The sequence below is a fragment of the Falco rusticolus genome, chromosome Z, assembly GCF_015220075.1.
Source record: "Falco rusticolus isolate bFalRus1 chromosome Z, bFalRus1.pri, whole genome shotgun sequence".
Classification (NCBI taxonomy): Eukaryota; Metazoa; Chordata; class Aves; order Falconiformes; family Falconidae; genus Falco; species Falco rusticolus.
The window spans coordinates 67815973-67840475 of NC_051210.1; the positions used below are offsets into that span (position 1 = coordinate 67815973).

General features: G+C 37.8%; 1 protein-coding gene across 1 annotated transcript in view; it reads left to right on the forward strand.

The window, feature by feature from the left end:
• HCN1 (hyperpolarization activated cyclic nucleotide gated potassium channel 1) overlaps positions 1-24503 on the forward strand; it is a 196068-nt gene that overhangs the window by 160506 nt on the left and 11059 nt on the right. The window contains exon 6 of the mRNA XM_037374490.1: positions 14097-14337. Within this exon, the coding sequence (XP_037230387.1) occupies positions 14097-14337 (241 nt within the window). The remainder of the gene's footprint in view (positions 1-14096; positions 14338-24503) is intronic.

Here is a 24503-nt window from a genome sequence, read left to right on the forward strand (position 1 = left end):
TATATTAGATTTGTGACCCACAACCACCAAGACGAGATAAATATCCCATGACCTGCCTGATGCAGAAGCAAATGCATGTGCCTATTTTTATGCACTGTTGCCTGTTATGATTATGGTAGTAACAGCATACAGAAGGGTACAGAGAATTTCCAACACAAAAATTAAGGCAACTCCAGCCTTTTAAAAGGATGTGATCTCAAAGCCAAAGACAAGGAGACAGGCTGGACTGATGGGCCAAGGCCAGTTGTATGAGGTTCAACAAGGAGAAATACCGAGTCCTGCCCGTGGGTCACACCAGCCCCCGCAGCGCTGCGGGCTGGGGGCAGGGGGCTGGGAACTGCCTGCGGGGAAAGGGCCTGGGGGGGCTGGTTGGTGGCTGTCTGAGCGTGAGCCAGCAGTGTGCCCAGGTGGCCAAGAAGGTCAACAGCACCCTGGCTTGTACCAGGAACAGCATGGCCAGCAGGGCCAGGGCAGTGCTGGTCCCCTGCACTGGAGACTGGTGAGGCCGCCCCTCGAATCCTTTGTTTGGGTTGGGCCCCTCACTGAAAGGGGGACATTGAGGTGCTGGAGCATGTCCAGAGACGGGCAACAAAGGTGGTGAAAGGTCTGGAGCACAAGTCTTCTGATGAGCAGCTCCGGGAACTGGGGTGTTTGGAGAAGAGGAGACTCAGGGGGAATCTTCTTCCTCTCTACAGCTACGTGACAGGAGGTTTTAGGCAGGTGGGGTTTGGTCTTTTCTCCAAGGTAGCTAGAAACAGGACAAGAGGAAACGGTCTCAAGTTACACCAGAGGTGGTTTAGATTGGATATTAGGAAAAATTTTATCCCTGAAAGTGTGGTCAAGCATTGAAACAGGCTGCCCAGGGAGGTGTTGGAATCAGCATCCCTGGAGTTGTATAAAAAACACATAGATGTGGCACTTAGGGACATGGTTTAGTGATGAACTTGGCAATCCTGTGTTAACGGTTGGACTTAATCTCAAAGGTCTTTTCCAGCCTTTCTATGACTCTATGAGAACAAAAACAACAAAGCACAAAATCTGTTATGAATGCCCATTTATGAACTCAATTTCCAGTTGTTACACTGGTGATTTAAGAAGGTAAATATTGTTAAAGCTGTTGGAGATATCACAGTTAAGCTCTGCACATCATGGCAATGCTATATCATTGTTTTGCTTTTTCCCTACTGCCACTTCTACAAAAAAATTGTACATAATTTTGAAAACTGCACAAAATTCTGTCTAATCTGTAGTTTTAGACTGCTGTTACCTAGCAAACACAGTAAGGAAATACTTACAATCTTTTCCCCAAAAATTGTCTTGCAGGTAAGCCAAAGGTGAAATACTGTTTTTCTAAAGTCTTAGTACCTGAAAAATAAGAGCTGTGCTCCTTAGTTGCAAAATAATCTTTTGAAAGTGTAATCTCTTTTGATGAAGAGTCTGTATGTAAGAGATTAAATGGAAAGGAGAACTGAAAAAAAAAAATAATTGAGACTATTTATAAATGGACAGATAATGAAATTTAGCATAGATGCAGATGCAGGTGGTGTTGAATTACACTTGTTTAATTTAAAGGTAACTGTTTAACACTGAAGGAACTTAGTGTCTGATATTTTTAGTGCTTAACAAAAAGTCTTCCTCCCCTTGGGCCTAAATTACTGCCATACAAGATTGTTAGACATGAGTGGATTTAAAAGCTGGTGCAAAATGTGGAGTTTGACACTGTGGGTACAGGTGCAGACTTCCTGGTAGTGCCTGGGATGAGTTCAAGGCAATGGTTTTTATCTGTTCTTTCCATCTCTTTCATGATACCTTACACAGTCCCACTCAGTGGTAGCACTGGATCCTAACTAAGCCAGCCTTGGTAGGAATTGAGCACTGACTGGCAAGGAGTTCCCCTAAGAGGATTTTAATCTCCCAGCTTGATCTGTGGAGTCTTTGTTTGTTAATTTCCTTCTGAATAAATGAATTTTTCTTTCCCTTCATTTGTGAAAAGTGAAAACTCTGTAGCTGGTTAAGAGAATACTAACAATGTGCCCTAAAGCACATACAGCTGTAAGTTTTATGGTGCCTTACTAGAAGGCTAAATATTTTTGTGGATAAAATAAATACCTGTGTGCTTATATATATTTTAAAGAAAAGCCACATTCTTTGTAATTAACAGTTTTCATTTTAGCCTGGATTACAGTCATTAGTTAACTGTGCAACTGAAAACTATATTTTATCTCTGTGATTTCATAAAAGTCACTTACATGTATTAAAAATAAGTTTATTTCATACTGAGGCATTTTTTCTTCTACTAAATTGAAAATCAGGAAATGAAGATGGGTCTGTGTCTTTTAAAAATGTAAGAAAGTAATAGAACTACTGAGAATAATTTGAAAAAATATACCTCATGAAAACATTATGCTATGGGAGTCATAACAGGTTATCTGGGAAATACAGTGGCTAGTACAGACATCCACGGTCCCCAAGACAAAAATCTAGCCAATCATTGTACCACTTATTGCCACACATTGTATAAGCACTTATGTATTAATGAGTATAAGAGATCTTGTAATCATCCACATTACACCAAGTGTAGAAAGTCTCCCATCAGTTGAGGTTGAAAATTAAACAGTTCATGCTTTTTAGCATCTGGCACAAAATAGATTTACTACTGAGAGGAAGACAGATGCTGTCAATGTTATATGTGGGCAGCGTAATATATAACGTACCTTGAAAGGAAATAAGAGGCAATGACATATGTAGAGAAGCAGAACTGGAGGTGTCTGTAGCTTGCTCTGTCATTCTCTTAACACCATATATATTCTTCATAATGTTGATACAGCAATGGGACAAACTTAGAATGTGAGAAAAAGGTTAATACCCTGCCTGAGACATTATTTGAAGTTCATGACTGGCCTGTTTTTAGGCCCCCATGTGAGATGTTCACTGGAAATAGATACAGATCATGTGTCCTTGCAAAATATAGAACATGAGGACATTTCATTTCCAAAGAATATAATTGGGACTGGGAGCAGAATCTTCTTACCTCTCACCTTTTTGCTTGTAGATTATAACTTCACAAGCACATGCTCTTAATGGGACACATTAATTAGTTAAACTTTGATTTTTTTACATTATGTATACAAATATGTACATTTGGGAATGTATAGATATGTCCATGTAAACATGTCAATATATGTGTGGGAGAGCATATATATGCATATATACACATGCTTTCAGGCATACACATGCAACGACATGTATCCAGGATATACGTGTGAGAATACTCTGTTGATATCTTTGCACAATACTAAGTACATGCATTCCATTATGTACTCCAGTATGGACTTTATGTTTCTCACTGTATATCTCAACACATACTTCCTATGCCACCAGTCTATGTTTACAATATATTACCTTAAAATTAACTATAATGAGAAGGGTTTTAAGGGCTCTCCTATGATATAAAATCAATATAGATATATTTATTCGTAAACGTAGAGATTAAGATAATTTGAAAATATTTTTGAATAAATTATAGGAACATATTTCTTACGGAAAAGAATCTCAGTCTGTATTTAATTCCAGAAGGGATTAATATAATTATACTTAAATCCTATTAATGGCTAAATAAATTTAAAACTTTGGGCAAGCAGATGAACTGAAATTGTTGTGAAAAGGAATATTTAACTGATGTAAGCAACGTGGCACTGCCTATGCACCTGCATCCTGTGGCTGCCAGGTCTCATGCACAGATGCTAATGGCAGTTCCTGTGTGCCTTGTGTCATCAGGTCCCCTTGCTTTTAGTGCATATCTGTTCCTGGAGGGAAAGCATAAGCACAAATATTTAAGGCCTTACTTAGTGACTGAATGCATTGGGCAAGCACAGCATAATTACTAAATGTAGATGATGGAAGGCTACAGGTATCTTCCCTGGCCTCTTATGTATTATTTACACAGCCATTTCCACTCCATGCTCCCTAGAACAAAAGATTTTCAGAAAGTACAGATGCTGTGGGTGGCCTATGCATCCTTGATCTGTCAAGCGTTGAGCATGATCTAGTTCCTAGTTGTTATGTGACTCTTTGTTACTCTGATACCATGCCATTGTTAAGTGTGTCTGCCTACTGGATATTTAAAGAGCCTGATACATTTACTCTAGCTGTTATTGCTAATCCATGTTCACTAGTCTATACCTGCCAGTTTGCCAGTTTGCCTTCTCTTCATCCTCCACATGATCTGCTGTCGGGGCTGTTCTTGCTGTCACCATGCCTACTTGCACTAATCAGAATTTCTTCCAGTCTACACCTCCATGCCATTTATGCATGTCTTTCCCCTGCAGCTACCAATATTAGCCAAAATGGCATTCTCAAGTAAATGCTATTTTCAGGGCTGTCTGGCTGTTGCTCTACAAAGTTATTTCCAGAGACTTCATCTTTGTTTTCACCACCAGATGATATCTGTTCTGGAGCCAGCTCTCCATTTCTCATCCTTAAAACTGAACATTATCCTCATGTTTCACTGTAAAACTGGGCTCTAGAATCAGCACTTTCAGTATTTTTCTACTTCTGCATGCTTGCACTCTGGCACAGCGGCCTGAATGTGGGTCACAAGCTCCCTGCACTCATGTTGCAAGTAGCTACTCACAACATAACATCATTGAGCCCTTGCACCTGATCCCACTGCAGCACCCTTTTCAGTAGCCTCCTTTAGAAGGCAAATTCAAATGCTCTCATAATTAGCTTGTCCCAGTTCACACAGTAAAGCAGTGACACAGGCTGATTCAGAATTAGAAAGGGATTGTGCATCCTCCTTATCTTTCCTTTTATATACTTCTGCTATATATAGATGTGTAGATCTATAGCTGACATTGTAAATATTTTAGTACATACATACAGAGGCATTTAGGGTCCTGTTGCACATTCTTCTAAGAAATCTAGTCATTGTTATAAGAAATAAAACTTGTAATTGTTTACAAAAACTCTTTTTCTCCACTCTAAGATGCATATTATACATAGTGCAGCATTGTTTAGATTTTGTGTGCTAGGTAGTTAGGAATTTACTGTTTCTCCCATACCATAATATAGAGTAGGCCTTCATTGAATAGTTACAAGTCAAATTAGATGCAAACTAAAATGTACTTAAAAACTGTAAATATAATTTCAGTGTGGATATTTCAAGCTTAGCTAACTGGGATTTATCCAGTATAATCAGTAAGATTTAATTTAAGCTACTTAATAATTTTATAGAGAGAGGCTTTGAACCAGGCTTGTAATTCATAATAGGAAGTAAGTGTTGACCTAGCAGTTAACAAGATAAAAGTATTTCTGATACAGAGCTCTTGGAGAGCTTTAAAATAACTCTGAACAAATCACCACTGATTTGTAAATAGCTGTTTTCCTGGTTGTTGTGACTGTGTCAGCTAAACGTACACACAGGGTGTAGGTAAAGCACATTCTCTTGAGAACTACCTCCTCACTGACTCAGTTGTTTTGGCCATTTGGGTTGAAGCCCACAGGGAACGGGAGTGGGAAGGAGGCAACAAAGAGGGTGGGGTGGGATGGCAGAAGAAATTTATTGCCTGTTGCAGAGCTCACAATAAAATCTCCATGGAACCATTCCTAGCTTGAGTTTCTGATCTTGATCAAACTACAAGTCAGAAGTAAGTAAACACAAAAATTTTTATCCAAGCCTTAGCTTATTTCTCCTAAGGTGTGTTTGGGTTTTTTTCCCCCCTGCCAGCTAGTTCTTTGCTTCAGTACATTTTTTAACCCCCAGACATCCCCCTACTAGCTTCAAACACAGATTTTTTCCTCCCTGCTTTCATCCACATGATATTCTTTTCATGGCCTTCCCTTTCTTCAGTGAGAGAAACTATTGTTCAGGCATCACATGCTGTTCTGGATTCTGGCTGACATATTTTACTCAAAAAAGGACCCAAATCAATAAATTTTACCTAATAAGTCACACAAATGTATGTATAACTCAGGCTGCCTTTGTGAAACTCCACTGTCTCTTCCTTTTTTTCTTTCTGTCATGCACAAGTACTCTTCCTTGCAATCAGGTGAATTAAGCACTGTTCTGAGAACAGGAGCGCTCATTTCAGCACCGCCCTGAAACAAAAACATTTTTTTTTCTGGCAGTGAGATGCAATCTCACTGACTTTGGTGAATGTAAGAAACACACTTCATTCAGAAAAGCTGTAAGTAGCATTTGAGCTTTTTTTATTTTTAATAATATAGTAGAAAAAAATAGTAGCTGCCACACAGATCACATACAAGGTCAACCACAGACTGATTGGTGTTAGCAAGTGGTATCACCAGTGTTTCAGTACAAATGCACAAGAATGAATACAGTTTCCAGAATCATCAGATTACCAGATAAAGGAGGTGACTGGAAGCTCCAAAGACAGTGGAAAAGCAATGCTACAGTACATACTAACCTGTGAGCAAGCAGACTAGGCAGTTTTGTAATTATTAGCAAAAACCAACTTTTTTTCTGTTTCTTAATCACTACTTTAGAAAAACATGAATTGTGCTTCATTTATTTGTGTAACAAACCTGATGACAAATTCATGCCATGCTTCCATGTATTAGCAAAAGGTTAAGGTATGGATACCAGTAGGATTTTATAAACTTCACATGTCCCAGGATTCACCTTTCTGCCACAATTTGACAATACATGTGTTAAATCTGTAGTCTTATTGGCATAATGGGATAACTTCAATATTTAAAATGTCTTTCTAAATGAAGATTTCAGCCTTAAGTGTCTCCTACCCAAGATATTTTAGTAAATACTACAGTATTAGTGAATGTAACACACAAACAGATGCACACACACAAATGGGAATGAAGATATTTGGTTATTCAGGGACAGAAAATTGAAACAGTGATTCTTAAATACATTTTCAAATTGCAGGTTTTTTATTCAGTTCATGGAAGTGAACAGTCGCTACAGCAGTTGCTGTTTTGTGCAGCACTAATTCCATATCACCTTCTATAATAAACTTGGTGTGTTTTCTAAAAGCATTCAGGAATATTGTGCAGCAGCGCTGTTCAGAAGGTAAAACCTGCAGGAAGTGGAGATTCGTCAACTGGCCCAAACTTTATGTACTTATCTGGATTATTAGGACTTCTCAGGATTTTGAAATTATAGTGTGTATCTCACAATCAGAGACTGCCTAAAAACATTGCCTGTATCACTGTTCTCATTTCGATGCCTCTCATCCTCTTCCCAGCTGGAAACGAAACTTAAGAGGCGCAGAATATTCAGAACATTAAAGAAGATAAAAGCTAAATTCCTTTTTAAAATTGCCCAGTTAAGGAATGAATGGACAGTTGAGTGAATGAAAGGGTGGATAGTTAATGTCTTTTTTCTTTCTTTACTGTATTCTTTTGCTCTTTTATAATCTTCTAAATATAATGGAATACCCAGAGAAGAGAAGAGAAGAGAAGCATGAGATGCACAGAACTGCTCTCCCTTAAGCTCCATTAAATCAATTAACAAGCTGGGAAAAAGATGGATCTCCTTCATCAGACTGACTTTATTGGAAGTTTGGTTGAACCATCTATCCTCAAAAGGATTATCCTGTCTGCATTTGAATTTAATGCAATAATAATTCTGAAGCATAAAAAATGCATATAAGGAGTTGAATAGAAAATTCTAATCAAGTAGAGAATGATAGAAAAGTATGCAGAAGGCCAGCCAACACTTAATCAATGAAGCCAAGAAAATATAATTGGTCAAATCTATATCCCTTTAGCTTTCAAATGCATAAAAGATTTCTTTCTCTTAGGACACAGCAATATTAGCTACCATAAGCTCTCTTTAAGGCTGACTTGCCTTGAACTGAGTTGAACAGAGCTAGGCAGGAAAATAAAAATAAAACCCAAACCTGCTTCAACTCAGTCCTGATAGAATCCAACCAGGGGATTTCATCCATCATTTGGCTGGAAAACTTTTTTATGCCTGCCTTCCTTTTGCTTGCTTAAGCTTATCTCGTAGCTGGTTGGAAAAATTTGTGCATCTGGGCAACCTGGTATGCTGGAGGTCTTGGGGACCAGAGGGCTTTGAAAATGTAAATACACAGGCTGGCCACTGGTTTTCAAGGCAACTGAAAGCATGTAGATTATCTTTGCCTTAGAGATCAGAGGTTTTTTCACGTTCTGTGCTTTGTCTGTAGTCAAACACATAAGCTACCTCAGACAGAGCATTCTTGGGCTTTAAAATACATAGCTGAAGGGGCTAGGCAGTGAGGTTTTGTAAAACACACACATATGCAATATCTAGCTATGTTAAGAGAATGGCAAAATATCAGAGTCCTGAAGAAAAGAAGAATTGTTTCTCAATGCAGCTCTAGACAGAAATGATGGTGTCCAAGAATTACCCTGTTTGTAAATAAAACTTAAGCAGAGTGTCTATGCTAAATTTGATCAATGCAATTGAAATATGGGAAATCATAGACATCCCATTCAAGTAGAAAAATGTGCATAATTGTTATTACTTACATGAAAACCTCTGAGCAGTTTTGTTGTTTGGGTTTTTTTTTTTTTTTTTAGGCATACACTCTGTATAGATGATGAAACAGATTGTGTCAAAGCAATTTGAACAATTTCAGGTGCACCAGAAATGAAGAATAATGCATCCTGTTGCCACATGTAGATTTTCTGGCTTTTAACAAGTTGTGAGCTAATGATGTAGTCATTCTCTCAGTAGGGTACTAATCCTAGTCCTCCTGATTGCCTGCTGTCATAAAACCTGTGAGAACTTAATATCAGTGAGATGTCTCCTTCCTGCCAAAGTTGACTGTAATTGACCAGTTGGTTAAAAAATTACAGGAAATCATGAACACATACATAATATTCTCCTTAAAACCTGGTTTAAATATATTTAGACTGCTCATACAGCCCCAAGTCCCTAAATATGCTGCTTTTCCCTACAGTTCTGTCTTAATCACTTGCTCCGTACTTCTTCTTCTATGAGTTATTTCTAAGAGGAAAAATAGCTTTCTCAATAAAGAGCTTTATTCCTTTCAGTGGCCAGGAAATTAAGGCTGATTAAGTTTCTCATCCTTGAAAGCAGAGTGTAAAGGAGGGACACTCATTTAAAAACAATGCGCATTGTCAAAGTAATGCACTAGATTTTTACAGTAGAAAGTAGAAGTGATCTAATGAAACTAAGCTGCTTTTTGATGTAGTCATAAACAGACTCGGGTGGCCTACATGTAAGAAGGACATAGTCTGCAGGTGGAAGTAATACCTTTTATTAGCTCAGTCAGTTTAGTGAGAAAAAGAAAAGAACCTTTCAGGCATACAGATATTTCAAGAATTTTGTCTGCTTTTTTTTGTAGCACCAGCTTTTTTCCTATCAGTCTAATAGCACTGCTTCTATCTAAAAATCTCCTTGAGAAAAGGTCCTGAAAACTCTTACAGATGCCATCAGAGAAGTTGGCCACCACCATGCCCTGGGCACAGCTAGGACAGCCTTGCAGCTGCCTCTGTAATTGTGACATCTTGAGATGCATTGGAGCAGTCATCCAGAAATATTGAACCTCCGCAAAATGATATCTGATGCTTTAACATCAGTTTGAAAAAAAGCCAGGAACGCCAAGATGAGTAATAAAACCAGTACACTATAAATGACCATAAGCCAGTGTAATTACCTAACCAATCTCATATAAAGCAGACCATTGCACCTCTGACTTAGTACTTGTGTAACAGAGACCAATATTTGAACTAGATCAGTGCTTGCTCTGTATAGGTCTGAATCACTCTTGCTTTTAACCATTTCAGCTATACAATAGACTCCTATAGAATCCTTTCCTCAGGCTTCACTGGTATTCTCTTCATTTAGAGGTGAGACAAAATAATTATTATTTCATTTAATTAAGATATCATATTGGGCAGCATAATCTGGCTCCAGTCTGGCTCTAAAGAATTAACTCTTTTTTATCTGCAAAAAATGTCAACTTTTAATTTGGCAGTTTGTTTGTTACCTTTCTTTTTAAAAATGGAACTATTTCCTCTAGAGCTTTCTGAGTTACATAAAACAGGTTCATAATGTTTACTGTTTCTTTCTCTCCAAGATGATATTTGAAGTAATATACAAGAATGAAATTTCAGCACTGCCTGTGATAAAGACTTAGGGAAATGTGGTTTACTTGCTCTGAATGATCTCATGTTTATATAAAAGAACACTTTAAAGAAAAAGCACTTAAAAATGACACATTTCTTTCTCCCTCATTAATTTTCAACCTTTTAACGTCTTAAATAAGAAAGGTTTGTACTTTATCATAAACTTTCACAGAAAATAATCAGCAAAATTAATCCATTATTAGGATATAATGGCTGAAATTTCCACAGCAGTGTGGTTTTGTAGCTATGTTGGTACCTTCAGTAGGCAACTTAGGCTGAGCAGGTAATGTGCGTTTACACAGGTATATCCAGATATAGATTACATATTGATGTAGAAAGGTGGGCAGAAGATGGAGCTGTAAGAGGACATGAGGTTCCAAGGGTGAAAATCCTGTGACAAGGGTATGGTTTCTTGGGATTCCCAAGAGAATGTGAATTCCTTTCTTGTTGGGCTGGACTGGCTCTGCACAGAGGGGTCATGCAGGTCCGAGTTCTCCCTTCTGTCTATAACATGCTGTCCTATGATGCTATTAAGATACATTACTGATCACTTCTCTGTTTTTTATCTAGCTTCCCTTTTGTTTACTTCATCAGCTCTACTTCTCAGCTTTCACTTGAGACACCTTTTCTCCAGGTTTTGTGCTCCTGTGCTCTCACTTTTTCAGGAACTTCAGTTTCTCAATCTGTTTTTTAAAGTCAATCTTCCTGCCTTTTCCCCCTCTCTTCTAGGTCTTTGTGTTCCTTCTTTTTGTTTTCCTCCCATTCTCTCTTTCTTAATAGTATTCCACCTAAGTCTGTTTTACTTTCTTCCTCATCATGACTGGAGTTGAACTTTCCACTCTCACAGCCTTTTTTGTGCTTCCCCACCAGCTTCTATATAATTTCCAGTCAATTTTTGCTTTCTTTACTAATTTTCCTTCTCTGCCTCCTAGGCATGCAAGACAAGCTATTCACTTTCAGAAATGGAAAACAAGCAGCTAGTCTAGTGAAAAGTCCCTGAGCAAGGCAAGACAAGTAACAGTTATTGCCATCTTTCCCACATTAGCCGAGACCACAGTAAAGTGGTTTCATACAGGATGCAGTCTGGAACTGCTCACATAGTGTCACCGTACTATGAGCACTGTGAGCAGAGAGTAACTTTCCCTTGGGAGGCAGGTGGAGGCTGAAACTTTACTGAGAAATGGAGTGTTTAGACAAGAAGAAAACAGACTTTTCCTCATCCTTCAGAAAGACAGTCAACTGGAATGTCTTTATGATATTTATTCCTTCATACAAAATATACTTGAAGGGGTACCCTGGGATTACTCCTCTTGATTTAATGACTCAGCAGCATTCACTGATCTTGAGTCCCAATGACACCTACCAGGTAGTTCACACCTTGCAGTGATATTGCTTGAGATAATTTTTGGCTTCAGGCAAACAGCACACATCTTGCATCATTTTTTTAATGTGCTTTTTACAAGCAAGACTAGTTTGTGGGTTTTTTTTAAAGCTCTGATTCTGATGTCATGTGTGTAGATAGTATCATCCCATAGTGTCACACTGGTAGCATCCATGTCTTTGCCTGCACTGGGTGGGAGTCATAGCAGTCAGCAGACTGCTCGTCCTTTCTGTAAGTAGGAATTTCCTAGTCATTACAAATCTTGGTGCTCTTTTCCTCACATCTTTTTTGGTTCCATTCCTGCCATGCATTCCTGTACCTTTCCAGTTTCATACAACCATTAAGAAGTCTGCTCTTGATCTCAGATCTGTCTCTTCCTGTGTTAATCTGGCCCATTCATGCTTAGCCATGTAGTCCATACATAATGCAGTGTTTGAGGCATACCAAAACACTCATAAGAAGAGGAAGTTATGGCAATCAGAGAGGGTGAGGCAGTGCAGTGAAAAGTGCTGTGCTGAAAGAGGATTGTTGTTCTGCTTCCATTACTTAAAACAGTTCTCAGATAAGTTGTTCTTGGTGGAATCATATCCCCACTGAATTCAACTGAGTTCAGTGATTGACTTCAAAGATGTAGCATCTTACTATTCATTCATTCTTATCTTTAACCCAATAATTCTGGTATTAAATCTTCATTAAATTATAATTATATAAAATTATATATATATATTGGTATCTCATTGGCCCTTTCCAAAGGGTAAAAAGGCTTATATAGTGTTTTTATAAGTATATAGATGTGATGCTATTGAGACCAGGATTAAAGAGAATCACTGTACTGCCCTTTGTTAAGAATCAGTGTTCATTATTGCTTAGGGACATTATTCTATTTTCACCTGGCCATTCTATAATGACACTTTCCTGCAATATTGTCAGAAGGTATCATAAGTCCATCCTAGGAGTAACACTAGAAGTAATTTTGACCTGTTTTTTCTTTCTTTATTGGAAAATAAGATATTGCTGGAGAGGTTTCATCTTCCCAGGTGCCTGGTGAGACATTTTGTTTCACATTATTTTTCCAAGTTCTACTGTCTTTGTTTTGAAAGAGTATAATTTCTTGGGGAAGGGCAGTTGTTTCTTTGCTCTTTGACCTTGCCCATGTTTCTTAATTGCCTCCATAGCCAATGGCTTCTCTTAAAAGGGAAATTCCCTCCTCCTTCACAGAAGCAAGGAGACTGATTTGAAGAACTCACTATGATTTTGTTTTTTATACCATGGAATTAGCTGAACTTCCCCATCATGTCTGCAAGCAGAATACATGGTGAGGGTGGGAGAAGGAAGGAATTTGTCTGAACTGTGGACAAGTATATCTGAGCTTGCTACTCAGAGAACTGGATGCATGGGATATATGAGATGTATGAGACAGCAGATGCATGGGAGGTTGAAAAAGCATCTTCCAGCGGGAAGACCCTTGAATGGGCCTTAGTCAAGGGGGTGAGAGCACTGGTAGGTGGGATGTCTCCTTTACATCGATCACAAAGCCTTGGATTAGTGTAAGAAATGCTAGGGATACTCCACTGACAAATTATATTTAGTTTTACAAAGCAGTTAGGTGACTGCTGATTGTATTTTTCTTTTTATTTGCTCTTTGTGCATTTATATACAGATGATTATATATGCTCTTCGTGTCATGTTCAGGTTGGTAACTCAATAGATATTTACTATCTGCCTGAGCCCCTCTCCATGTGTAATACTATTTAGTCTCAGCTCTTTAATACACTGTTAAAACTGTATGACAACTGACCATGTTAATTTTCCTAAAACAAGGTAAGGTTTGCAAGATTGAGCTTGAAACTCTTTCAGAATTCCTTCTTTTTTTTTTTATTTAAAGCAAGTAGGACATTTATAGTTATTTGGTACTAATACTTTCATGTAGATGTGCTAATGATTGGCTTTGTAAATAGAAATATTCTTGGTGGGACACACCCTTAAGTCTGTAGCAGTCTTAGGAAAATAGCAGTGATTTCTGTATATAAGGGTCTACTATATATGCATTTATTTGAAGGGCAGGAATTTATGCCTCTGTTTTTATAAAATGAATTAAATTCTGGGAAGGAAATTTTCTTGTTGGTTTCAGCTAGCCCTGCAGCTAACTGTGATGTACATTTATATTACCACTGGAGATGCTCTGGTCAAAAAGTTGTTACTGGTGTAACACAGTGCTTGTTTACTTTATCACTTAATACAGTTGCTGCAACAGCTAATCTTGTTGTCAGGAAGTGTAATTCCTATTTAATTTTTTTTCTTTCTGTCATATTTTCCCCCTTAAAATCCTAGGGAAATAACAAATAATGTGTGAAAAATTGCCAGAATAGGACATCCTTTCATGTCAGAAATACAAATCAGATGGCACTGTTGTTTCAATCACTTCACTAGAAACAGAGGAAAATGTAATTAAAAGATTAATCACAGACAGAAACACAAAAAAAGTCCAATATGAGCATAAAGATCTTCGTGAAGAAAGTAGAAAGTCTTTTTTCCAATGCCTGTCATATTGTATATTTGCTGACCATTCTTACCATTATGTTTCCTTCCCATTTAGGAGATTGTCAACTTCAACTGTCGGAAGCTGGTTGCTACAATGCCTCTTTTTGCTAATGCAGACCCAAATTTTGTGACTGCCATGCTAAGCAAATTGCGATTTGAGGTGTTCCAGCCTGGAGATTATATTATCCGAGAAGGGGCTGTGGGTAAAAAGATGTATTTCATTCAGCATGGTGTTGCTGGTGTCATCACCAAATCCAACAAGGAGCTGAAGCTGACAGATGGCTCTTACTTTGGAGGTGAGTAGGAAAAATGAATGATAACATGGAGTGAATGCACTAGAACAAAGTATGTTCAGGTATCAGACACATAGAGGCATCAGACTAAGTCTACTGAGAGTCTAGACAGTTCCAACTGCAGTGAAGAATGCATAAAATCTTTCTGAGTGAGACATTCAGCGTCTGCTTACTATTCTGATGATAGCTATTAAAGATGCAGAATGACCTTCCTGGATTTTGAAGTTATTTTGAATTAAAGGCACTGCTATTTAACAGAGGATGTTTAAATAAAAATATAACAATTTACATAGTCATTTTATACTTCTTTAAAGGTGAAATAAACAGGATTCATGTTCTTTGAAAAGGGATACAATTTTTGAGTTATAAATGTAAAGTAGTTCTCAAAAGGTAAAAATCACTGTAAGAATTACAAAATTAGGCAATGGATGAAAGACCATTATTTATATAGGATATTTTGGTATTCATGAATATTTCAATCTCTTGTTAGTGCTTTTTCACTGAATTTTAGCAGAAAACATGTTTATCCTTCCAGTATATACTATGAGAAACTGACTCCCTATCTGACTAGATACCTCTCTAAGAGATGTACATTAATAAAAACCAGACATTAATTTTGATCCAACTTAAATTCATCCAGTAATCCTAATGAAATATAGGTTTCCATTTAGATGCAGGCATCTGCATATTTATGTTTGGGTGAAAGCCGTCTCTTTGTTTTGCATATAATAATTGATCGGTATGAAAACGTTGTTCCTTGTGACTGTAAATTGTCTCTGTGCAATAGAATCAGTGTCTGCTTCTGTGAGTAGTAGCAAGGCTGGTTTCCAGAAGCTGACTGAACATTTGTGTGTACCACTGCTGTCCGTGACAGTTACAGTTAGTTGGTCATTGTATTCATATTCTGTTGAATCCCATGAATCATCCCAGAACTGGGTCAAAAGCCTTTCAGAAAACGTTCAATTGAAAGCCTAATCAGTGCCGTTTAGCTGGTATACAGAAGTGGGAAACTCAGAAAAGTGAATCGGTCTCACTGTTTGGTCTGGGCTATAGAGTAATTTAACTAATCCCATTGTGGAATACTACACCAAAGTAACTCCTACTAATCTGGTCAGCAGACCTTGTCGCTCTGCAGTAGCCTCTGCAAGGTGATTTGTACCAGTATTTGTAGAAACACTTCAGTAAAGAGGTCTTGTGCTTATCCCATGGGCTTAAAACCATAGATGCTGAAGACAGGAGATTAAGAAGAAAGAAAAGATAAATGCTGAGGCTGAAGAAACAGAGCAACCTTGGTCTTGGTCTTCTCTATGCTTAGCAATGCCCCAGTTTATGAAAATGAGTTTGCAAGAGTCTGCGTGCAGAATCTGACCATAATACTCCTCTGAACCAGCAGAGGATCAGAGGAGATTGTGCATGAAAGTATTTTACATAACTGTCAGCCTGTTGCAGTGCAAATGACTACTTAGCTCATCCTGTGTCTCCACTACCCTTCTTAGTGGGAATGCAGAGAAAAAATAAGCTATTTGCAATAACCAGACACCACAAGAACTTATTACACTGCATACCAAAGCAGTTTTGCTCATCCAAACTGCAGCTGGGATGAGACAAGGTGTGCAAAAGTGGGGACAAATGCATCCAAGGCCTGACAGCTGCTGGGGATGTGGCCTGGGAGAGGAGAGGAGAGGAGGGGAGGGGAGGGGAGGGGGAGGGGAGGGGAGGGGAGGGGAGGGGAGGGGAGGGGAGGGGAGGGGAGGGGAGGGGAGGGGAGGGGAGAGGAGAGGAGAGGAGAGGAGAGGAGAGGAGAGGAGAGGAGAGGAGAGGAGAGGAGAGGAGAGGAGAGGAGAGGAGAGGAGAGGAGAGGAGAGGAGAGGAGAGGAGAGGAGAGGAGAGGAGAGGAGAGGAGAGGAGAGGAGAGGAGAGGAGAGGAGAGGAGAGGAGAGGAGAGGAAAGGAGAGGAGAGAGAGGAGAGGGGAGGGGAGGGGAGGGGAGGGGAGGGGAGGGGAGGGGAGGGGAGGGGAGGAGAGAGGGAGAGGGAGAGGGGAGAAAGGACAAGTGCACAGGGAGAGGGAACCTGAGAAACGAAGTGCCCTAAGATACAAAGTGGTGTGATTGAGATCTGTTTTAACAAAATACAATTTAACATTGTGAATTCCCAGAAGTGGGTTTCAGACCCTGGAGAAGAAAGACTTATTTTAGCGCAGCTGAGAAGAGAGTAAACAAGCTGCACATCAGGTAACTGTGAATTGAAAGGTTTGGTTTGTCAAAGGAGAAAAAAAAATATTTAATATTCTCATCTGTCTGGAGAGACACTTTTTCCCTGAAATGTGTATCAGGATCTGAGTAAAGCTTCCTGACCAAAGCAGACACAAGAAATGTTGCACAGTGATAAACTAACAAGCTGGAATAATAAAGCTGTGTTCAAATCCTAAAACCAATGGTTAAACCCCCCTCTGTTTTTCCTAATGGAAACATGGAAAATCTGAGATGGAGACACTATTTCAGAAGCTGTAATTTATAACTTTAAGTGTGTAGCTCCCAGGTCTGACACAGTAAATCAGTATCAACACCATGCTTTCACAAGCAGGGGAAGGACACACAAGTGGGAGGGGTGTGCCACACCTAATCAGATCCTTTTTTAATTGTTTAATGTTTTATGAGTTGGAAGTTCCGAGTCCCAGCTCAGAGAGCCTAACTGTTGGATGTCAGGTATGTCCCTGATATGAGTTTCCCAGGGTCTCTGGCTCTGGTGAGATTTGGGAGGAGTCCCTGGAAAGGCAGGCTCACCTCCAGAATTCATGGAGGGTTTCACAAACATCCTGCCTTAGAGTTGGAAAATGTTTATCAAACTTAAAATATGTAAAATATTTGGTTATTGACAACATTTTATTAGTAGAAAACTTAGGACACTGTGGAGCTGTTGGGGTACTGGAGGTTAATGTGAAACCCAAGATTTAAGAAGAACAAAACCAGAGTCACCAGCAGTTGGGAGAGTCTTGAATGAAGACTGTTGGGAGAGTGAGAGCTTGGAAAACCAAAAGTTGTAGTAATAAAAAGAGGAAATATCTGAAGGTTTGAAGACTGAGATGCTGTTGGGCATTTAAATTCTCTTATCTGATTTTGTTCTTAATTAAAAAACAGGCTTACCTGTGGATCTGGGTGTTGTAAGTCTCACATTAAACTACATAAACCTTGCAATTGCTTGCAAATACTTTTCGAAAAGAATGTGCCTGGATGGATAGCCATTAATAGAATAGATTAGTCAGACTCACACGTCACCTCTGCTTCATGTTCTGTGTTGATTTTTGAAGGAGGTGCAGAGTGGTGAATTTAGAGAGCTCTCCATAGGTCTGGGCTTGATTACGGTTTCCCTCTTTCCTCATCTGTGCTCACTGGTTTCTCCTTTCTGAAGGGAAGGAATGAGTACAGAACAGTAACCACAGATGTCTTGTGGCTTGTTCATTGGTACTGCTGTGGGAAGAGCATCCTATCCCTTAACCTTCATGTATGCTCATAAACCTAATCTTGAATTTACTGTGCAGGAGCATTACTTAGCCCAGCAGTGTGTAGAATGCTAATTTTCATCCCAATAAGTTTTTTTTCAGACTGCTGATTGAAGAATGTTATCATCCTACATATTTATTCCAAATGCTAGTAGGAGTTTGAAAATAATTTCTGGTACTATCCTTTTCGCTAGGCCATGTACCCCCTACCCTAGCCCACACACCCCCTTCAACTTGGAATACATAAAATGTGTAAGGGAGTGCGTGAAAAATGCTGTCTAGTCAACATTCCCTCAGATCTGCAGTCAATATGCCAAAACCCAGCATCCCCTAATTATCAGATGATAAATATGTTCAGAAAAAAAGTGTGATTTGAGGTTAAATTCTTTCAAACCTTTCAGTAATGACCACAGAGGAAATGTTTTAATGATAGTGCCATAAATTATGTCTTGAACAGATGTGGACTAGGGAAGCATGGTTTCATAAAGATTCAGGACAATCCCTTTTCCTTTGCTTATTACTGGTATTTAAAGAAAGCAGTTAACCTTTTGTTGCCTTACCTTAGAATACCTGTCCTCACAAGATGTGCTTCTGTGACTTTTTATAAAAGGGACAGGAAGTGGGCAATGAAGAATACATGAAGCTAATTTTCACTATATTGTGCAGTTATGTGGTCATTTCTACATCAGTGAAATGATGTAAGCCACAGATACTAGTGGAGAATTTCAGGATTTTAATACTCTATACATGCTTTAATTGGATTCTCCAGAGCAGTATCTTGCTGGTTTTGAGGAAATACAGAAATACTCATTTTTCCTAAACACCTATGGAATTTTTTATGTCTTCCTTCACTTGTTCCCTCTGTTTTCTAAAACGTCTCCCAGTTCCCTATTATTAGGAATGGGATTGCTGCTACTTTCAGCAAAGCAGTAAATGTGTCTTTTCTGTTTACAAATAAAAGAGAGACTTTTCCCACTGAGACTGCACAGTTTTCATATAAGAGGAAACAAAGTTGCTTTTGATGGAAATTACAACCTTCTCCCCCTAGCTGCTTCTGTAGGGAGACTAAAATGTGAATGAAGACAGTCAGGAGAGAATGGATGGTCAGGGCTAGGTTAACACGTAGGACAAAACCATAGGGGAGAGCAGAAGAATATGGGGAGCATGATGGAGGCTGACAGAAAGAGGACTGTGTGGGTAGGAGTCAGGTTGTGAGTGGTGCAAAGAAATACAAGACAGAGGAACTGCAAGTGTAAGGGAATGTCACAGGCATGGGATTGATGGGAAAGGGAAGTAAATGCAAGGGGCAAAAGAACATCTGAAGAAGCCTTCAGAAGATGGAAAGGAGTGAGAAGGTACTTAAACCTATCCCTTTTGAACAGCACCAAGGAAAACCTGACTACATGTGTGTTTGCCGCTAAGGTGAACTGCAAGCTTGAGATGAACACACTTCAATTCAGCCTTCTTGGGATGGAGAATAAGAATCAGGAGGCAGGTGAAAAATGTAAGCAATTGTATTTTGAGGATGTTAAGGAGGCTAAGTTATTTATTTTTTTTCATCTTGTTCATGATTTTGAGTATCTGCAGTTTACGATACTGAAAATGTAAAGTCTTTGTTAAGTACACAGCAGTGGAGAATGAAAGCTCTGCAGCTCTATTGTCTGTCTCAGTGAATATTTCACTTTCTTTTCTTTAATATGTTGCTATACTGCCAGTAGTAAATGGTAGGGAGGAAATTGCCACGTTTCAATTGTACAAAATCTGGAGTACCAGGTGATTGTATTAGAAATTACTCAAAGGCTTCTTGTGATAGGAGGAGTTACTGAACAGATTGTGTATTAATTCTTTACTAGACACATAAAATTGGTAAAATGCAAAGATTTTGAAGGCTTTACAGCTGAAGCACAAGCATGTATTTTGCTTATAGAGAGGCATAGTTCATCATTTACTGAGGCTTTAGAGAGCAGAAATAACATGTCTAATGAGCCTAATACTAACCCAATTTATATTATACCAATATATATTCAGGTAAACTGGTATAACACCACTGCTATGAGAGAATTCTGATTTTTGCTGGGGTAAATGTCATCAGAATCACTCCATAATAATATTATATATGTTGATTCAATATGTCTCATGATTAATTACAACACAAACATGCAGGACTGTAATAAATTAAAGAGAAGTTTGATTTAGTAAAAGACTTCTTTTCCAACAAGTTCCTCCTTCTTACTCAGTTGGCTGCAGGTCTGGTTCTAAGGGCTCCTTTTTATCCTCATCACAATAAGCTCTGCAATTTCTCCTTCCATTCTGGAAAGGCTTTTTCCTCCCTGATGCCTTGTGATGCTCCAGTTCCTCACATACCCCTAATCCCAGCCCCAGTCTGCTGGCATTCACATGCGCTTCAGGACGGATTGCAAGCTCCTGCTTGGCGAATGAAGGAGAAAAGCAGCTTTTTGCCATTTTATAACTTGCCTCAGATAGTTACCCCTACAAACATAAAAGTTAAAGCTGTCCCAAAGCTACTGCAGAGCATGTTAATGAGTGGGAGTGGTTCCATGATCTCCTGTTCCCCTCCAGCTGCCAGCCCTGTGGAGTCAGAGGGCATCTAGTCCTGATCCAGCAAAGCACGTGCTGAACTGTGTTTGTGCTTAACTGGTGCGTTAGAGAGTGAGGTTGACGTGCCTACAAAGAGAAAAAGAAAGGAATAAATCCAGCACTACCCAACCAATATTACTAAACTTACTAAAATAAGGGTTTCTGGGAATATCCTCAGGAATATGCAGTTTCATGTGCACTGTGGTCTCATCCTACTCGTGCTATAGTCTCTGGCAAAATTCCTCTCCATCTAAAAGGGCATAGGATAAGACTTATCTCTGTGCTATCTTTTCCTTTCTCCATCTGTTTTCCCACCTGTGTTTACACAGGCTTTCCTTCACTCAGCAACCTAGACGTATGTTCCATGAAATTTAACCCCTTTTTTCTGTTTTGAACAGATACTGTGTTAAAGCTGAAGGAATCTGATACTGCTAGGGAAACCCAAACTGAGTGATTAGGAAGTGTAGGTATATTTTTATGGATTAGGTCTGGGGCCCCAGTGGACATTTCATTGTGTTTGCAGTTGGAGAGAATTTCCTGGTTCCAGTAGGTAAGTGTGTAATAATTCATGGTACTTAATCTGTGATGTGTCCACTGCAGTTCCCCCTATCTATAGTTTTTTTCTCTTTTTTTCCCCTGTTGAGAATCCCAACAGTATCATGCCCCTCAGTCATTTAATATACCAATTTGTAGACTAATTAAAACTCAAATTGCTTAAAAATAATTTTTCTATGAGCTTCAGGTATGTTGAACATAAAGAAGGGCATGTGATTTTTTAAGTCTTTTTATGATGCATATGTGAGAGTTGTAGTGTGTAAATATGAATATGAAAATGTAATGGTCTACATCTCGCTTTGTACTAAGAGACAACTACTTGGTTTATTTTACTTATTCAAAGGCAGATATCACTGTGCTGCATACCTTAATTCATCTGGCAAAATCATATATAAATCAGATTCTCATCCCCATCTTCCTAGAATATATCTTAGAGACATATTATGGCATCTTTTCTTTCTTTGGTTTATTTTTTATAACATATAGTTCATGGAATACTTTAGATTTTTAAATTATTTATTTCACTTAAATTATTTAATACTGTTTTAACAGTTATGCTTCCACACTTGAAATTCTAATAAATTGTGTCTTTTGCTTCAGCCTGTAGAAGGCCAATTAGACAGAACTTCTTTGACCTACCTATTATTTATGGAGCTTTTCCCCCTTTCAGAACACCGACTGTCAGTATATTTTAGACCAGTGCAGTGGAAAATAATACCATGGGAAATGTTGAGTCACTTTAGATTATATTTTGCCACTTTTTTTTTTTTTCTGGGTACATTCTATGTACTTCCTTTTGATAAACTACTTTTAAAGATTTGCAGTGTAACACTAATTATAAATAGAGAAAATGCTGTTAAAGTGCCTGACTGCTCAGTGCTTTACAGCTGGACAATATGATACGACACACAGTTTTGCATTTTGCAAAAATACTGCAAATGGCTACTCCTTATTCAAGGTAGTGGTGAATTAAGTCTCTCAGATTCATACTCCAATTCACAAACTAATTACAAGTAGCCTCCCTGAAATGTGATTATTCACATTCTTAATGGCAAGTACACAATTAAATGCTTTAAGGGAGCAGATCTCTATACCAACTCATTTGTAAAATACTTTTTAGGTGAACAGTATTTTCAAAGAACATTTTTGTAAAAGTATTGTCTGCAAGAGGTCCTAAAAATGAAATGTCTTTTGACACAGACTAGTATGCCATTTTGAGGATACATTTCCCATTATACAGCATCATTTCTTGTTCTGCATTGTGTTGTTTGTTTGACAATATTTGATACAGAAAACACTATGCAATAAAGAGCTCTTGCTATTCAGACAATATTATTTTTAAAATTAGTCTAAGAGAATTTTTAAGAAGGTAAAATGCAAAATAACTTACTCTGTGATGCTAAAAGGTAGAAGTGGGTTTAGTTTCAGGAATTTTATTAATTAGCAAATGTAAATATACATTTAATAATATTAACAATTATAATGTTAATGATAATTCTCAATAACCAAATAAAATAGTCTTCAAACTAAATTAGAATTCTAATTCTGTGAATTCATGAACAGTATAAATTTTTAATTTAGGCTTTATACATGAAATAACTAGACATAGACACAAGAAAAACATCATGTCAGCAGAGCCTGGAAATCTGAGGTGGCCCACAAAGATAAACCAGAAGGTGATTTTGCCAGTACCTTCAATTTTACACAGTAGAATTTAAACTAAATATTTGAGTTTAGATTAAATATTTAATTTAAATATTTAATTCAGAACTGTCAGTTTCTGATCATTTGTTTAATAATTTAATGGAAAAGAAATGAAGTGCAATATTTTTACAGTACACTTAAATTTAAGTTGGATAGTTTAATTTGTAACTGTTATTGTTTGCCAAAGTCAAGATGACAAGACCTTAACACTGAATACATAAGGAACTAAGTGGCTTTTTTCAACAGGGAATGGGCATCCATCTGAACAAAAGAAGGCATAAATGAATTACACAAAATCATTTTTAGCCTTTAACACAACCAGTATGAAAGCTAAATCTGTACTTAGGCATATTATCTTAAAATTTTAATTTAATTGTTATTTATTTTAAGAAAATAAAATTTGTATCAGTCAAATTATGATATTTTACAAGATAATAAATAGATATCTTAGTCTCCCTGGTACAAAGAACACTTCATTAAAGTAGAATAAAAAAGTATGGATGCTCTGATATAAATAGCTTTGAACATAAAATAAGCACTTGCCTTTCTATTTTAATGATCCTAAGCATCTGTGTAGCAAACAGAACTTCCTCAGAAGAATTTGAGTTAACAATAGAAAATAGGCATAACGTAAGAAATTTTACTGGCTTATGTTTGCTGTAGTCATGAAAACTTGGCCACAGCTATTTTCAGTATCTTCAGATGGGGGGTGGGGGGGGAAAGACAGGTCAAGCTGGAACATAAAATATCTTTGGTCGGATAACATGCCACTTTTTAAAAAGGCCATTGTATCCTAACCATGTATATTTGGCTGTCTTTGTAAAAGTAATTATGACTAACAACCTTTCTGAAAAAAAATAAAAAATGCTGTCAACTTATATTAAGCACATAACATCGAAATATGCATAACAGTGTATCGGCAATAACTTTACAGAAAATATGAGTTAAACTGTGACAATGAGGACTTAAAAACATACATTTATGTATCTGTCAAAACTTACAATAGTCATTAAGGAATGGCTAAAATGGAGTAGCCATTGCATCCAAATATGCCTTGAAAATCAATATATGCCTGAAAATATTTTTTTCTATATCAGCATTTACTTGTATCATAGTAGATAATCTTTTAATGGCTCTGACAAGTTGTTTTAATGAATTTCACATGGAGATCATGAGGCCTGTTCTGAGTGTCTCGAAACATCCAAATCTGTAGCATGCTATCACACTGCTTTTCTCCAAGCTGCTGTGGAGTAGTATATCAAGCTTTATTCAAGGAAATGGACTGAGAAGAGTTGTTTCAAGCAGCAGGTTTCTCATGGGTAGGTGGCATAAAAAACAAATTTGGGGCAAAAGTAAAGGAAGGAGCATACTTTCACACTTCTTGACAAACCCAAAATAAATAGGAAACATTTTTTAAAATAAGTATTCCTCTATAAATCCTGTCAAAATTTGGGTCAGTGAAAGTTAGGCAATTATTTTCAAAATAATATTTTTTCACCCAGGAAATTTGTGTTATCTCCAATGAAATAAATGTACCTTTCTACTAATTAGAAATACTGCTAGGAAAAAAAATTAGTATAGAAGATCTTTAATTAGACCACTTGTACCAAGCATCTGATGTTTATATACAAAGGTTAAGCAAATGAAAGCTTGGGAGGGAGAGCTTTAGGGAAGAGATTAATGGAAAGGAATATAGCAAAAGAACTAATCATCTTTCACCTGTGTTTTAGATCAGGAAAATGTTTATCAAATGCCTGTCATGGATACCTGTCTCCAGCTGCTTCTAACATCTATTTTGAAGGTGCCTTCTTG